Source organism: Hyalella azteca, unplaced genomic scaffold, assembly GCF_000764305.2.
Source record: "Hyalella azteca isolate HAZT.00-mixed unplaced genomic scaffold, Hazt_2.0.2 contig15845, whole genome shotgun sequence".
NCBI classification, from domain to species: domain Eukaryota; kingdom Metazoa; phylum Arthropoda; class Malacostraca; order Amphipoda; family Hyalellidae; genus Hyalella; species Hyalella azteca.
The window spans coordinates 16,150-33,076 of record NW_025945679.1 but is presented as its reverse complement, the minus strand read 5'-3'; the positions used below and the strand labels follow the sequence as shown (position 1 = coordinate 33,076).

General features: G+C 36.0%; 2 protein-coding genes across 3 annotated transcripts; both read left to right on the top strand.

Annotated features, from left to right (window-relative positions):
• Window positions 1–200: 200 nt before the first annotated feature.
• On the top strand, window positions 201–14,954 carry LOC108671378. Of its 2 annotated transcripts, none has more exons than XM_047884673.1 (5): window positions 201–662; window positions 12,199–12,718; window positions 13,030–13,261; window positions 13,605–13,779; window positions 14,271–14,954. In XM_047884673.1, the coding sequence occupies exons 2-5, from the start codon at window positions 12,663–12,665 to the stop codon at window positions 14,663–14,665; spliced, it is 858 nt and encodes a 285-aa protein (XP_047740629.1). In that variant the 5' UTR covers window positions 201–662; window positions 12,199–12,662; the 3' UTR covers window positions 14,666–14,954. The 2 variants fall into 2 exon arrangements, with proteins under 2 accessions (XP_047740629.1, XP_018014408.1); XM_018158919.2 differs by lacking the exon at window positions 201–662 and adding an exon at window positions 8,807–8,870 and having other exon boundaries at window positions 12,625–12,718.
• Window positions 3,980–11,186, top strand: LOC108671377 (zinc metalloprotease ZmpC-like). The gene is made up of 5 exons (XM_018158918.2): window positions 3,980–4,196; window positions 4,405–4,958; window positions 7,154–7,276; window positions 8,387–8,540; window positions 11,167–11,186. The coding sequence occupies exons 1-5, from the start codon at window positions 4,067–4,069 to the stop codon at window positions 11,184–11,186; spliced, it is 981 nt and encodes a 326-aa protein (XP_018014407.1). The 5' UTR covers window positions 3,980–4,066.
• Window positions 14,955–16,927: the final 1,973 nt, after the last annotated feature.

Here is a 16,927-nt window from a genome sequence, read left to right as displayed (position 1 = left end):
TGAATCCACGGAGCACAAAAAAATATCTATTAAAGTTTTTAGTAGTGATCCGTCTATTATTTGTAAATTTAGGTTTTTAATTTCGTTCTGTGCTCTCAATGTATTAATTTGTGATTCTAGGTTCTACGAACTGATGATGGAGCTGGACTCCGAAACGTTTTCTATAAAGATATGAATTTTTGTGGACTATTCTTCGCTTTTAAATTCTTAGTTAATTTGCGATTTAAGCAAACAAGTGACATCAATTCTTGAATGAAAGTATTGTGAAGGCTGTGTGCAACATGTCAGCCTCTCTGTTAACAAAGATGGTATTCTTCTTTTCAAAAACACAAATAAATATACATACTATTCTATCCTAGTATCCTCTGAAATTTCCTGATCATGTCATAACTGTGGGCATTTATTGCTCAAATAGGCGCCATCACAAGGGAATGATATCTTGTGAAGAATTTCTTGAAGCTTTTCAATTGGACATGCAACTCTTAAATTCTCTTGACAGCAGTCTTGGTCCTTTTTTGTTTCTCTTGGTCCATTCATTTTGTTTGCGGAGAACTGAAATCAATTGTCCCACACACTGCTTTTCACAGCAATGAGCGTTGTGTCAAAATTGGTGTTTACAGATAAGGTCATTTCGTTAGGTTTGAAAACTCTTGCCCTGTCAGGTGTGTAACGAAGGCAATTCCGTAGGCTGGACTCAAACGCAGTTTGTTATTCATAAAGCCTACACGAGGAGTACCAGAAATGTATTTTTTCTTTGAGGGTAAATTTTCGCAACTAAATTTAAAAATTTTATTCCACTCAAAGTTTTCCCCGATATGCAATTCGGTACATTTTCAATAATTGTGGAGTTTTCTTTGTTGTCTTAGGGAAAAAATTTTGTATAAAACAAATTGGACTTTTCTCTATGAAAAAACTAAAATGGATGAAAATAAAGTTAGAATTTCGTGGTCATTTCTGCACGTCGTGATAATATCCGAAAAATAAACGAAGAATTAACCTGGAAAAATGTTGGCTTGAAATTAAGTGTATAGAGCTTCTGAACTGAGCATGCTCTAGCAACCTTTCTAGAAACATTTTAATAAACTAATGCGAGCTTAAATTCTTTTGTAACATTAAAATAATTGGGGGGCAGCACCCCCCATTTGCAAACTATGACACTTTCCTAAAATTTGTCTTTTGCATATGTAACTAGAAGAGTTCTACTGCAATGCATCAAAACCTGGAGTTATTTTACCAAAAAAAAAATAATAAAAAAAATTGGAGGGGGTACTCTGACAGGCTTTAAATAATAGCTCTTTTTCATGAGTCACATTTTTAATTTTTTAAACTATTAGATATGCAAACTTTTTAAATCTTTCTATTGTGTTACGTAGCCTCAGTATTAGGCCTTTGATGGCCATTGACAAAATTTTTCTATGTCAAATCGTTTTTGAGTTTTGGGTTTTTTGTTAAAAAAATGAAAAGTGGTCATAGTTACCCCGCCGGTCAAAGTAACCCCATTTTACGGTAATGAAATATTTATCAGCAAATCAATTCAGAACAAGAAACAAAATAACTGACCTATTTTATTTCTTTGAGGAACCATAGATAAGATTTCTCATTGAGATAAGTAAGAAAATACTAGTGAAAACAGTATGAGAAGTAACTGCCTGGTGGCTGGTTATGCCAGGTGGCTGGTTGTGCCTGGTGGCTGGTTGTGCCTGGTGGCTGGTTGTGCCTGGTGGCTGGTTGTGCCTGGTGGTTGGTTGTGCCTGATGGCTGGTTGTGTCTGGTGGCTGGTTGTGCCTGGTGGCTGGTTGCACCTGGTCATAGGTTGTATCTGCTAGTTGGTTGTATCATGTCACAGGCTGCATCTGGTAGCTGGTTGCACCTGGTTGAAAGTTGCATCTGGTAGCTTGCTGCAAGTTGCATCTAGTAGCTGATTGCAACATCCCCAAATATCTAGGAATTAATTTTTATGCAAGTCCATAAGTTACTTGACTAATTAGCACAATTCAATAATTAAAAGAGAGTAAGAAATAAAGATTAATAAATTTCATGCATACCATATGGTACAAATCACTAAAACTACGTACAACATCCTCAAAACATCAGCTGGATCTTTTTTGAGAGGAAGGCAATATTTTTTCAATGTATGATTTATAGATTAAAACATAATTCTGCCTTATTGCCAGTATTATTCACATCATACTTGCATTTTCATATGTGAGATGTATTAAATGGAGAAAGCTTTATCTAATTCTATTTTCAATTGAATGTTTTTAATCATTGCATGTATTTATGCTCTATTTCTATTTAGATTTTCTCTATTTTATATTAATTTCTCTTTGGCTGGTTTGCATGTGTTGTTTGTGATATGTAGTACCACATTTTCCAGGCTTCACTATATCTATTCTCTTTTCTGCTAGATAATTCCATGCTTGTGTCATTTTTATACTAAAATTATGGTCCGGTAGTCTGAAGCACTTTGCCATTAACAAATATTGTAGTCAATTTGTAAAATAATGTTCTTAATTCATGAAATTAGTGAAACAATCTCCCAACACGCTGAAGAAGAAAGGCATGCTGCTAATCCCTAACTCAAGTTTTGATGAGCCCAAAATAACTTTATTTGATCCAGGACATTTTCTAGCATTTTACTCAAGTGCATCATTTCAATGCATACAATAATGCAATTTTAATCAATGTTTATTCTCATTTATAATAAGTAAAAGTTTCTAGTCAAGTCATTATCCAATTCAAATATGGGTGTTATGTATCACTAACCTGTAAATAAAAGTTACAACATTTTTTACTTCAATTTGATTAAAGCTATCTATTGGAAAAATATGTCTTTGATGGAGGGTTCTGATTAAAATTCCTGACAAAAGTTGCCTCAAGAAGAAAATCACTTTGGAAAAAATTTGTAAAATGTGTATTGTTAACCTTTTTTATGGGCAAGTTACCATTTATAGTCACTTGAAATCTTCTTCCAAAAAAGCCCTGGTTTATGTTTGAGGTTATGTTATCATGCCCCCCAAAAGTTTGCAATCTGCCCATCCATCCATAAATGGCCTCACCTGCCATACCCAGGAATCAGAATATGAGCATTCAAATCAAAGTTTTGACTTATACAGTGAAATAGATGCTCTTTCCACATTTTTTAAAAAGCCGGAAGAAGTAATATTAATGTACCTAGATAATTAAAAGGAGAGCTAGATAAAATTAAATCAAATTGCAACTTGATAGTTTCCCTATGCATTTGATAAAATAAAATGAAATTTCACATTTTTTAGAGTAGGTACTAGTTACCGCTTTTTATGGAATTTTCATCTGCTATTTTCTCGATAGCATGCAAAATTTTGAAAAATTCATACAAATGAATTTATCTTATAATTATTGCCCATTCATCATCATAGTGACTCATGAAATTCAAATTCTTTCATTTTCCTATGCTTGCCTTCAAAAAGGTTAAAATCAAATTTTTTTACAGGAAAGCTTCTTAATGTTCATATTGAATTAACATCTATAAAGGTAAAAAAATCTTCATTCAAAGTAATTGTATAATTTAATCTCAAGAAACTCTGTAATATTTTGGATGAGTTTCTGCCTGGTGAGAGGTGCTCCAGCTGATAAAATCTTAATTTTTTTGTCTTCTTATGTCATTTAGTTCATGTTATGTTTGTGATTTTACAATAAGGTCATGCTTCAATTCTTTTCTAGTAGGTTTTTGAAGCAAAATTTGTGTTGCAAGTTGGTTAAGGATAGGAAAAAATAAAACTAATGCTGATCTATGTCTGAAATAGATGATTGTCAGCAAGTTAAATTTAACATGGGTGGGTACACATGGTAAATAGACTGCATGCTCTGTATGATGGTACAAAGGGATGGATTTCCAGTGAGAAGAGCTTACATATATTCATGTGAAATAATGAATTGTGACCTATACCCTGATAGTGTTTGTACATTGTTGTCATTGCCTAGTAAAATTATTGCAGTTAATGCTCTGACTTTGTTGATATTTTCTGAATTTTGATAATCAATAGGTCACAGTTTAACTTGGATCTGCACAAATATAATAATTATCATGAAGATTAAGATGAAAGAGTGCCGTGTTGTGGTACACAAACTGTCTGATGCTGCTGTCAAGAGGGGCTGGCATGCTGAGATGAACCTCATCCAAACACCTTCCGTAGTGTGCAGAGTCGAGTCTGATGGTAAGCTGCGTAGATATAGGAATGCACCAAGTAACTACACAAGCTAGGTACCTATACTAGTAGTATATTACTATGTCAAATTCAAGGTGCTTATATATAGTATTACCTGCAGCACCTGACTCCTGTGGTATATTGTTTGTCATCTGTAATGGAGTTATTTTCCATTGTTGAGCATAATCATGATCTTTATTTATATTGATCTCCCCAGCTGTCAAGGCCAGTGGCTCATTTATACTCCCAGAGAAAGTGGGAGGTAACATCAAGGCAGAGCCTAAATATGAGGAACAGGATATAACTGTAAAGAAGGAGCCTGAATATGAGGGAGAAGACATAACTGCGAAGCAGGAGCCTGAATATGAGGGAGGAGACGTAACTGTGAAGGAGAAGCCTGCGCATGAGGAAGAACACGTAACTGTGAAGGAGGAGCCTAAATATGATGAAATGGATATATCTGTGAAGGAGGAGCCTGAATATGAGGGAGAAGACATAATTGTGAAGGAGGAGCCTGAATATGAAGGAGAAGACATAACTGTGAAGGAGGAGCCTGAATATGAGGAAAATGACCTAACAATGAAGAAGCAGCAGCATGAATATGAGGGCGACCAAATAACTGTGAAGCAGGAGCCTAAATATGAGGCAGAAGACATAACTGTGAAGCAGGAGCCTACATATGAGGAAATGGATATATCTGTGAAGGAGGAGCCTGAATATGAGGGAGAAGACGTAACTGTGAAGGAGGAACCAATTGGCATTGAAATTGAGGTAAAATTATCACTTTCATCATTTTATTGGCTATCATAACATTTGCTATCAATTAAGTCTCCAGTAAATTATTTCCAGCTTCATCAAAGATCAGGGTTGGTGATTCTTCTGATTTTTTTTTAAATCACAAAAATCATGAATGGATGATTTTTTCATAATTTTTATTTATTTTATTTTTCAGCTTTTTTGTCTTTTTGAAATGTTATTTTTTTATGTTGCAATTAGCCTAATAACAATAACTGTATATGGATGGCTAAAAAGAGCAGTTATTGCTTTCAAGATTGGCCAAAGTGGTGTTTACCACTTAGGGGCTTTTGGGTAAACAGTTATTGATAAATCTATTCATTAGCTTCATAAAGTTTGTATGGAGCAAGTTAACGAGCTAAATATTGACCATTTAACTGGCTTCAATATACAAAAACACTTCAGGAATGCAGATCTTCTAAACATTGAAAAGTCACACAACAGATAGGTAGCTGATAGCACAGTGCACAACACTATCAATAGATCTACCATACTAGTTTTATGTCCTATAAATCTACCAGACCCTACCCTCTAAACACACCAACTAGTAGTGACTGACTGCACTGTTCCCATTTGATTCAGACCAATTAGCCAATACCTACTAAACATAATATGAACAACAACCAAACAAACCCCAAACGACATGAAACGAGACTTATGTTATGAGAAAAGCTAACACTGTTTGAAATGAACTTGTACACAATTCAAACATTTTATTTCCATTCACTGCATTTAATTATTTTATAGGTAGTTTTGTAATAGTAATTGTTTTGTTTATAGTTATAAATTCACATATTTAAAGATTGAAATTAAATATTTTAATTAGAATACTCATATTAAAGTGAAAAATCTTTCTAAATGCTTAAAAGGTCAATACAATCTCAACCAACCCTTCTGATATAAGCTAGCTAACACAGGTAAATTGTATAATGTGATTAGTATATAACTAATAGTCAAATAGTTAGTTAAAGACTACTTATAGCCTTATAAGAATTAGCTAAGCTGCTAGCTATGGTATATGTACAATATATTGCAACACTTGATGCCTCTGTACCAAAAACATACAATTCATTGGAACATAATACACACTAAGACTAGAGGCAACAGATTCATATTCCAATTTGTCATAGGGTAGTACATTTATACTAAACCATGAATAACAATATTTCAAAATAAATTGAAGACTGCCACTCAATAAATTTAAATATATAAAAATATCAAAAAAATATAAATAATAAAAAAAGCCATGTTTTTTATAAAAAATCAAGTGATTTAATCATTGCCAACCCTGTCAAAGATGCATTTAATTTGTTGATTTCTATTCCTAAATTTGTTGTTGTTACCTAGTAAGCATCATGAAATGTTGAGAATTATTATATGGAATGAGTAAATAATTATAAATCAATAAGAATAATTTTTCATCATTTTACAAGTATTGCATTATTGCATGCAACCACTTCACTCAAACAATTGATCAAATGAAGCTTCTGTATATGAATCATTTCTTGTTTACATTTAGTCAACAATGTATTTGTTCATAACGGATTCTGCTGGCCTGCCAGCTAATAGTTACTGTGTCATAAACATGATTCATGTAATGGATCATGATTAGCCATGCATTTCAATATGGGTTTATGGTGTTTTCTGCCAGTGAACTACGTGGTGAATTTCTGTCACCGTGATTATGTCTGCCAGTCCTAGCATGGCTCTGCTTCATGAGCAGTTTTTTGTTTATTAGATATCCCTTCAATTGATGTTCTATAGGTGGAACCCATGTAGGGTTGAACTGGATTTGAAAATAATGGACTAGTAGACTTGTCCTCTGTATCATATTTCATGGTTTAAAGCAATCTAAATTTAACAACTTAAAAAATTGTTTAAAAATCCCGATTAGCTTCATAATGACTTCCTTCCTACATTATCAGTTTGCAGCAATTCCTTGATTTCCTCCCTTGCATATGTAAGTAATATTCCTGATTGTCGTGGAAGGCTTGTTCATGTAAGCCTCCCAGTCATGGATTTGGAGACCAGGGGCCATACTTTCAAAACTTGCTAAGTGAACGTAAGTACTTACGCACTATTTTCTTGTCTGTGATTGGTGGATTTGGCTTGAAGGGCCGCCAATGATTGGCTGATTAATTTAAGATCTCTTAACTTTTTTGAAAGTATAGGCCCAGCAAGCGCTGAGTCCATCGTCCCACGTGGCTAGCAAGATGGAAGCGCAAGTCAAGGCTTCTGATGCACAAGCAGCCCGCCAACTCCTCTCGCTCGCCCCTGCCGTGCCTGATATGCTGGTAGGTAGTTTGTCTTAATAGACTTCAATGTTTTCAGATCAATTTTTTTTTGTAAATTCAAAATAATTTTTGGGATTTCATGTCTCCAGCATCATTCATAAATTTATTATTGTGCTTGATTGTGGTATACTAGACATTAAATGCAAAAAAATGTAGAAATTTTTCTAAGGAACTTCATTAAATGTGAAATTATTCAATTTAGTATCCCTTCTGAAATTGCATGCACATTCCTATTTTTCACCTACGGTGAGGACTCCAAACAGTTCCTAGTCTGAACATTAAGTTGTCCAGTTGAAAATGGCTATGGCATTACCACCCGAGTCTATGCCTAAATTCTCCAAAAAACAGTTTGTTTGAAACCTTCATTGGGTCTTGAAGAGATGACTTTTATGCCTGTACAATGAATACGTTTTTCTGTCGCATCCCCTGCGCCGATGTTTATTTGAGTACGGTATATATACCTATTATTTTTTAATTGGATTCTCTATTTTTTGCCCAACAGACTAAACTTGCTTGTGCTCAACACATTGGCCACAAAATAAACTATTTTATTACTTGCAAGCCAAAACTTTGTATCGAGCTCCTATTGCATCCCATTGTTGTTTCAACAAACTCTGGATAAATGCCGAGTTGACCTGTCAGTTGCTCTTTGTTTGTTCATGGAATATCAGACTGGGATCTTTTAAGCAAAAAAAAATGCTTCCTGCTGTGATATTTGTTGAACTGTGAAGATACCTATTTTGATGCAAATGATTCATTTTACATTCTAGCAATCTTTCGAGCAATACTGTAACTGTAGATTGTGTATTTCTGTGCTGTTGGACTGTTCCCGTTTTTCCATGCTCTTCTCTCTAACCCGCCAAATCGCTCTTTTCCTGTCCTTCATTTATTATAATTCCAGATAAGTGGAACAACCAAAATTTGCCCAAGATCGTTTTTCTGGTTTTTAGATGACATGAAACTAGAAAGCTGGGAAATCTAAACAAATAGAAGTTGTTACCCAGGTGTACACTACCTAATTCTTCAGAATAAAGCACAGTGAATAATTCCAAACAGATCAATGTTGGTATGGATCGTGTGCTGATGCTGATTCCCTTACAAACTCCTCAGGGCAAGAAAAAAGAGCAGCCTGCATCCGAGATCGATTCTGTAAACCACGCTGGCAGCGTCAACGCTTCTGCAGCATCGTGCTCCCAGGAACACACCAACAGGCTCACTTATTCCCAGCGTAGATTTGCTGATGCCGTAGTTACAACTTGTTCCAGTAAACGATACCTCAAATGCCATATTCTTAACAGGCATACATCGGAGATGCCTTTAAGTTGCTCAGAATGTGGACATACTTGCGTCACTAAAAGCGATCTGAAGAAACATATACTATACAAGCATTCTTCTGTGAAACCTTTCAAGTGCTCGGATTGTAAGTATTCTTTCGTCACTAACGGCGATTTGAAAAGGCATGTATTATCCAAGCATACAACTGGGACACCTCTACGCTGCACCGAGTGTGAATATGTTTGTGCCTCTGAAAGAAATCTGAAATGGCATGTTTTGTCCCATCATTCATCAGAGAAGCGTCTCAGCTGCTCAGAATGTGAGTATTCTTGCGTCACTAAAGGCGATCTCAAAAGACATTTACTATCCAAGCATAAATCTGGGACCCCTTTAAACTGCACGGAATGTGAATATTTTTGTGCTTCTAAGAAAAGTCTGAAACGGCATGTCTTGTCCCATCATCCATCAAAAAAACCTCTTAGTTGCTCAGAATGTGAATATTCCTGTGTCACTAAATGCGAATTAAAATCGCATTTACGACACAAGCATTCATCTGAGAAACCTCTTAGGTGCTCGGAATGTGAATATTCTTGTATCAGTAAAGGCGAATTAAAATCGCATTTACTGCACAAGCATTCATCTAAGAAACCTCTTAGGTGCTCAGAATGTGAATATTCTTGCGTCACCAAGAATAATCTAAAAGCTCATGTATTATCTAAGCATTCATCTGCGAAGCCTTTCAGGTGCACAGAATGTGAATATTCTTGTGTCACTAAAGGCGGATTAAGATCGCACATACTATACAAACACACATCTAAAAAACCTCTTAGTTGCTCGGAATGTGAATATTCTTGTGTAACTAAGGGCGAATTAAAATCTCATTTTCTACACAAGCATTCTACTGAGAAACCTCTTAGTTGCTCGCAATGTGATTATTCCTGTGTAACAAACGGCGAATTAAAATCGCATTTACGACACAAGCATTCCTCTGAGAAACCACTTAGGTGCTCTGAATGCGAATATTCTTGTTTCTTCAAAAGTGTTCTGAAGAGGCATGTACTATCCCAACATTCATCCAAGAAACCTTTTAGCTGCCCGGAATGCGAATATTCTTGTGTCGAGAAACGAAGACTAACTCGACATCTTCAGACCAAGCATTCCAAGCCAAAATCCTTGCCTCCAGATGTTTAAATATACATTACATTTCACTTCCTATCAAGAGCCTAATTCGCCGAATAGAGAAAAACAATAAGAAAATTGTCAATAAGAAATACTCTCTGGTCTTCAATGAAACCTGCATTAAATATACATTAGTGAATAAATTTGGGCCGTTTATCAGGTTTTCATTTGTCATAAACTTCAATCTCAGCTTGATGACGATTTTCCTTCAAAGTGCTTCGTTTGCTGTCGTTCATGTGAATAAAAATGACCCCATGTCCCTAGCTGTCATGGCTTTAGCGTGAGGTCGTTTCGAACTTTTATAAGACGAACATTTTGTAACCTTTGTTTATCAATAATTGGTAATTAAATCTGTATTTATAGATCATTATTCGTATTAATTGCAATATGTTTGCGTTCGATTTAAAGCTGCAAACAAGTCGTGTTCAATAAAGCAACAATTATGGATGTACATGCAATAATTTTTGCGTGAGGTCGTTTTGAACTATTATAAAGTGGCTTTTTCTAACAATATTTGAATTTTTTAGTATCATATTATTTACTTTAATAGCAATGTGGTAATACTGCGAACAAGACGCGTTCGATAAAGCAAATAACATGGATGTACATACTTAATACTTTTTGTGCAAGGTTGTTTGAAATTGAACAATTTTATATAATTTTTAAAAATCATATTTATAGCTTATTCGCGCTTTAAACTGGACAATAGTAAGTCTAAAGACGCTTGATGGTACCTTCAATACAAGTAATTGGCTATGGGGAAGCTTGGGTCACAGTATCAAGTCATTTTTTCAGAATTTTCTACCTTTTTCAATAAATTTTAATTATTTCGCTGCCCTGAACAATTAAAAACGCCAATTTAAAAATCGATCTATGATTTTGAATTTACATCATTGAGAGATGCACCATTCAATTTGTAAAGACAAGGTCTAGCGATCATCATGTCCCTTTGTCTGATTTCTTTTTTGTTTTGAATATATAATGAACAAATTGGGGGGAAGGGGGGGGGTGGGAAGTGAAAATATCTTTAAAATTGAAAAAGTGATCGGATGATCGCTAGATATGGTCTTTACGAATCGAGACATATGTCTCTCGATGTTGTAGCACGTTAATTGAATGAAGAAATTAGTACCACCCCTTTTATGCCGTTTTCTATGAATTTCACGTTTACTTTCATTTCTTTCAAAATATTTACAAACCACAGAAAGTTTTCGATTTTTTATTTACATATGTGTACCAAGTTTCAAGATGATCCTTCCCTAGATACAAAAGTTTTTTTTCTACATGCTCCCCTTCAGAACAATAAGAAAAATCTATTGCCTATTCACTACCAAAATTATTTGCACTACCTGGCTAATCATTATTTACTAGGTACTCCACTCAGTCAGCTGCAGATTACAATGATTCAATTTTTGAGCTTTTTGCTGACTTGTCAGTTAGGCAGAACGAAGAATAGTTTCTAGGTGTTTGGTGTATCATGAATAGGAAAGTCAACATCTAGAAATTGAGAAAATAGTCAATCTCATTCACTTGCTACTACCCCGGCTTTGCACCAAATGTTAGTGATGCTGACTCAAGTAATACATCACTAGTCTTCTCCATCAAGTTCCACAAGTTTAGCGCAGCCTGAAGATGTGAGCACAAGTATATCTAGTCATTTATGTGAACATTTAAGTAGTTCAAGCAAAACTATTCCTAATGTTGATCCCTGTGAATATGAATGATTTAATTCTCTGGCCATTAACCACCCGTGGTGAAACAAGCTTATTCTGTCTTCTGATACTAACTTCTAGTCATTTATGTGAACATTTGAGTAGTTCAAGCAAAACTAATCTATTAAAGTTTTTAGTAGTGCTCCGTCTGTTATTTGTAAATTTAGGTTTTTAATTTCGTTCTGTGATTTCAATGTATTAATTTGTGATTCTAGATTCTACGAACTTACGATGGAGCTGGACTCCAAAACGTTTTCTATAAAGATATGAATTTTTGTGGACTATTCTTCGCTTTTAAATTTTTAGTTAATTTGCGATTTAAGCAAACAAGTGATATCAATTCTTGAATGAAAGTATTGTGAAAGCTATGTGCAACATGTCAGCCTTTCTGTTATCAAAGATGGTATTCTTCTTTTCAAAAACACAAATAAATATACATGCTATTCTATCCTAGTATCCTCTGAAATTTCCTGATCATGTCATAACTGTGGGCATTTATTGCTCAAATAGATGCCATCACAAGGGAATGATATCTTGTGAAGAATTTTTTAAAGCTTTTCAATTGGACATGCAACTCTTAAATTCTCTTGACAGCAGTCATGGTCCTTTTTTGTTTCTCTTGGTCCATTCATTTGTTTGCGGAGAACTGAAATCAATTGTCCCACGCACTGCTTTTCACAGCAATGAGCGTTGTGTCAAAATTGGTGTTTACAGATAAGGTCATTTCGTTAGGTTTGAAAACTCTTGCCCTGTCAGGTGTGATGAGAGTTTCTATAAACGGTTAGATCCTAGGCATCACAGAGGAAAGATCCCATTACTACAGGCTATCAATTGTGGTTTCTGGTTTTGTGCTGGATGTTATGCACTTGAGCTACTTTATTATCAGGATGTAATAAATCACTTAATTATCTTCATCCCGCTTACTGGGATGAAGCGTTGCTCCAATAAAAAAATTCGTAAAAGCATATCTTGGAAGCTTTTCCAATACTAAATTTGACGAGATGTGCACTGAAATGAAAAGCCATGTGCCATCCGACTTCAACCGCGAGTGTGACCTCGACCTAGCTAACTGGAAGGGATCAGGGTACCGGCTCTTCCTGTTATACTTGGGGCAAGTCATTTTGGCCTCAAAGGAAATTGTTACTTCGGATATATATGACAATTTCCTACTTTTCTCTGTAGCAATGCAGTTCTTGACCACTGACTGACATGAGGATCAAATGGAGGTCCCACCTGTTCCTGTCTTGACTTTCACCCCTACAAGCCCTGCTCAGCAGTAAGTTAATTTCTAATTTGAAGAAACTTGGAAACTATCATCATGATATTGCTAATAATGTCCATGACCAATTGAGAGTGTGTTTACATTCAATTCAAGTAGGTCATTTTTTGGAAGCTTCATGTTTGTAAGGGATAATTTAAAGACTCTTCGTAAAGCGTTAGTCAAAAATAGATTTATATCCGTTTTATTACATTTCTTAATACTGCTTTATGAAAATAATTCAATTGTTAAATTGTCTCAGAGAATTTAAACTTGTTTGAGATTTTCGTTGATATTCTATGATTCTTCTCAAACCTGCCTGCCAACAGGTGTGGGGCTCTCCCAGAGGAATGGAAGGAACGCATTAATTCCAAGCTAGAAGACCTACTGAGAACATACAAGGCCATGGAAAACCACATCGACAGGCTCGATAGGCTCGATAAGCTCCTCAGTAAGCTGATTTCCATGACGGAAAGCAAGTATCTGGGTGCCTCTGAAGCCCTGCAGGCGCCAGCCAATACCATGACTGAATTAGATAATATGGCCAAGGATCCAAACCTGGTGGGTACAATACGAGCCAACATAATCTTAGTGTCGAGCCAACATGTTGAACATTATCTAATAGAATAGGCTTTTGTGACCTGAGCTGACATGGTGCTGACATACCTAGATATGCAATCAAACATACTGCCGACATGGTAAATTTGGATGCAATTATTTCAAAATTTGTTATGAGTGCGTTTACTGTATTTTTATGTATATGTATTTGCATTTGCTGAGTTGGAAATGCACTTGCGTACTTTATTTATAAATGCATATATTTTTTCGTGCTTGGAAATGACCATCAACAGTAAGCCAGATTGTGTTTCATGAGCTGGAAGTTCTAAAACTTTTTTCCTTACAGATTCAAAAGTTAAAACCCTACATCGGATCGAACTCTAAGATGACTGTGAGGAGACTGCTAAAGCGCTGCATGACACGAGATTTGGCACTTCATTTCAGCTTCACTGGTTTTGGAGAGAAAAGAACTGTAACCAAACCAGCATTTGGGAATCACCTACTATGCACGCGAATTCTAGGTGGGTACCTATAGGAGTTGAAGATTCCACGCTTATTTTGGATGTATGGATTATGCTCTGTTTAAGCCCATAATGTTGTGGAGCTCAAGGTATAGTATAGTTGTTTCGGCGTTCAATATAAAGGCCCGTGGCCTGTCGCGGATTCTTGTACTTCTCGTGACTTGTTCACAGGAGATCTGAAAACTGGCTTTGGTTTGCAATAGCTACTGGACTTTTGCTAGGTCAGGAAGGTGCTAAGCATTTCATGTTTGAACATGTACTTCTGCATCACTTTGTCTAGATTGTTCCTGAACGCAATTGGACGCGCAATAAACCGATTAAATGCTGATAGATTCAACATGATTCCATCAGGTTATTTTTTGTTTTAATAGTTAGACCACTCAGAATTAACAGCGAAATCAGTAAGATTTTAATCCTTAATTATTTTTTTATCTTTATTACGATTCCCGTTGAGATGACCAATAAAATAATTTGCCCTCACCAACTTTCAGGTGATGCCGCGGCGTTGCAGATGAATGATACGAGGCAGGTGCTCATAAGCCACATCCAAGCCGCACTCCGAGGTGCACGTGATTGGGACGGAGGAAGGAAGCTGCGGCTTGATGCTGCTGCCAACCTTTCGGGTGTCGGTTCATCACCTCTAAGTGCTACCGTATCTACTGCGGGTGTAATTTCTTGTACATCCCTTGCTGGATCAACCGACGCTCCACGTAGTCCTGATTCCTCACCTTACGGCGTTTTCATTTCCGATATTGAGGGCGCTGACGATGCAGCCGAAACTTTAGCCAAAGTTGAATTGCCTAGTCCCTCTGCTAGTGAACGGTACCAGAACAAGTGTTCTTCAATTGGTGATGGAAATGTGTTAAATGATTCCAGTGAGAGTTAGGAAATATGTAAGGTTTTTTAAGGGAGATTATAATTACCTGTTTGGCAGTGACTTTATTATCATGATAGCAAAATTAGTGGGATCTGCTTGTGGCCAGTAAATTTAGTGTCTCTCCTTGTTTAAGGTTTAGTATATGATCTTAATTTAATGTCGTGCCATACTGAGGTAGCTCATTTTTTCAATAAATTGAGACTAAATTGAACCTCGGTAGAAATTGGAATGCATTCTCCTTACGGTTTATTACTTGTTCAATTGTCGACTAACCTGCAAACAATAAAGTAGTAGAAAATCCCCCGTCATTTTATTAACACGGTTGTTTTGTGCTACGGGTGCCTCGGATGAAATCGCATAAAGTATCACTCTAATTGAATAAAAATTGATACATGTTATTATTTTAGTGTGGTTGAAGCAAAGTGTTCAACATGTATTATTTTTATCATGGAATTATTATGTAAACGTTTCAAGTCTTTCTTGACTCGTATCAATGTGCGAGTAAAAGATTAATTTTCTAGGATTCCTCATAGATGTAGGAAAATTTATCATCGATCATACCAGATTCTACGTAGATAACTGAAGATTCAGCATTAATTGAAAGAGATTACGAATCTATCAATGACAATTCGGCATGAGTACTACACAATGGGCATCGACTACTGTATATTCGGCATCGTTCGGTGCAGATTATTCGACAATAAATTATCGGGTTCAGAAGCTTCGAAGATCTCCACTGAAGCAGCATAGAAAAACTTTGTTTAAATCGGTGCTGCGCCCCTCGATATTGCCCACTCCAAATGGAATTTTTCCCATACCGACCGAGCGAGACTCCACATTAAGATTCTTGATCGAACCACATCAATATTATTCGATCGATCAGAACCTGTTTGACTTGGATAGGCTCCAAGCAGCATTCGTTATAGTCAGACTGCGGATAAAGTTGCGAATTAGGCACATTCGATCACTCATTCAGTGAATTAGGCACAGTGATCACTCATTCACCGCACTCATCAGGTGCGGTGTGAGTAGTGGATCGGCTTTTCGAAAATTCATTGTGCACAAATGGGCACACGCAACTGATACTCGGAGGTGCTATAAACCGGCAAAAATACTTCGTCTCATGCAAGTGATACATGTCCCTTGCAAATGATACTTGTCCCCTGCAAATGATACTTGTCCCATGCAAATGATACTTGTCCCATGCAAGTGATACTTGTCATGCAAATGATACTTGTCCCATGCAAATGATACTTGTCCCATGCAAATGATACATGTTCCATGCAATTGATACTTGTCATGCAAATGATACTTGTCCCGTACAGATGAGTTTCCCGGTCGATTTTCCATACATTGGTTGAACCATTGAGGTTATAACATCGAAAAAAACGAATATGGATGCTATCTTTTATTACTCTTAAAAACGTACGCTAGCTTTGATCGTTGTAGCGAAATTCAATTCAATAATTTGCAATTCAGAATAAATAACATTGGGGTGCTTATTTTTCGGCAATATTTTTCACGAATGAGATTCTGCATTTTGAATTTCCAAAAACATTCATTTACACGAATCCCTCGAATAGCTAATTCACGTTTGAATCAAAACATTACGATTTGTCACGATCGTAAAATTGCGCTTTAGAATGTCAGTAGGCCGAAACCTCTGCAATTAATCTTTTTAATCTCTATGGCCGACGCAATCCTCTTGCAATCTGCATAAGTTTGTGGATGCAAGCAGCCTTCGCGACCTGCCTTGAATTTGCTGTGCATGTCTCCATCATGAATTCAACTGCTTGCGTAATCTTAATACAAACGCAATTTAACCACCAACTCATGAGTAAAATTTTGGGACCAGTGAAAGAACGTAATTTCCTTAACCTTCACACGAATTATGTTGAGTGAGAATCAAGTAAATTTTGTTACTTTCTTACTATCTTTAATATCAAAAAGTCAACGAAGGCAATTCCGTAGGCTGGACTCAAACGCAGTTTGTTGTTCCCAGAGCCTACACGAGGATTACCAGAAATGTATTTTTTCTTCGAGAGTAAATTTTCGCAACAAAAGTTAAAAATTTTACTCCACTCAAAGTTTTCAGACATATTGCACTAAACTAAAATAAAAAAAATACAAATTGGACTAAAAATTTTCATGCATATAAATATGATGAGAATATCCTGTTCATTTTTTCACGTTCTGACAATATCCGAAAAATAAACGAAGAATTTACCTGGAACAATGTTGACCCTAAATTAAATGTAGAGCTTCTGAACT

Coding starts and splice junctions, on each gene's coding strand:
- LOC108671377 (XM_018158918.2), top strand. CDS start 4,067: ATGAAGATTAAGATGAAAGAGTGCCGTGTTGTGGTACACAAACTGTCT. Junction 4,959..7,153: donor CAATTGGCATTGAAATTGAG/GTAAAATTATCA, acceptor TTGAAAGTATAG/GCCCAGCAAGCGCTGAGTCC. Junction 8,541..11,166: donor CGTAGTTACAACTTGTTCCA/GTAAACGATACC, acceptor CTGACTTGTCAG/TTAGGCAGAACGAAGAATAG.
- LOC108671378 (XM_047884673.1), top strand. CDS start 12,663: ATGGAGGTCCCACCTGTTCCTGTCTTGACTTTCACCCCTACAAGCCCT. Junction 13,262..13,604: donor TGGCCAAGGATCCAAACCTG/GTGGGTACAATA, acceptor TTTTCCTTACAG/ATTCAAAAGTTAAAACCCTA. Junction 13,780..14,270: donor ACTATGCACGCGAATTCTAG/GTGGGTACCTAT, acceptor ACCAACTTTCAG/GTGATGCCGCGGCGTTGCAG.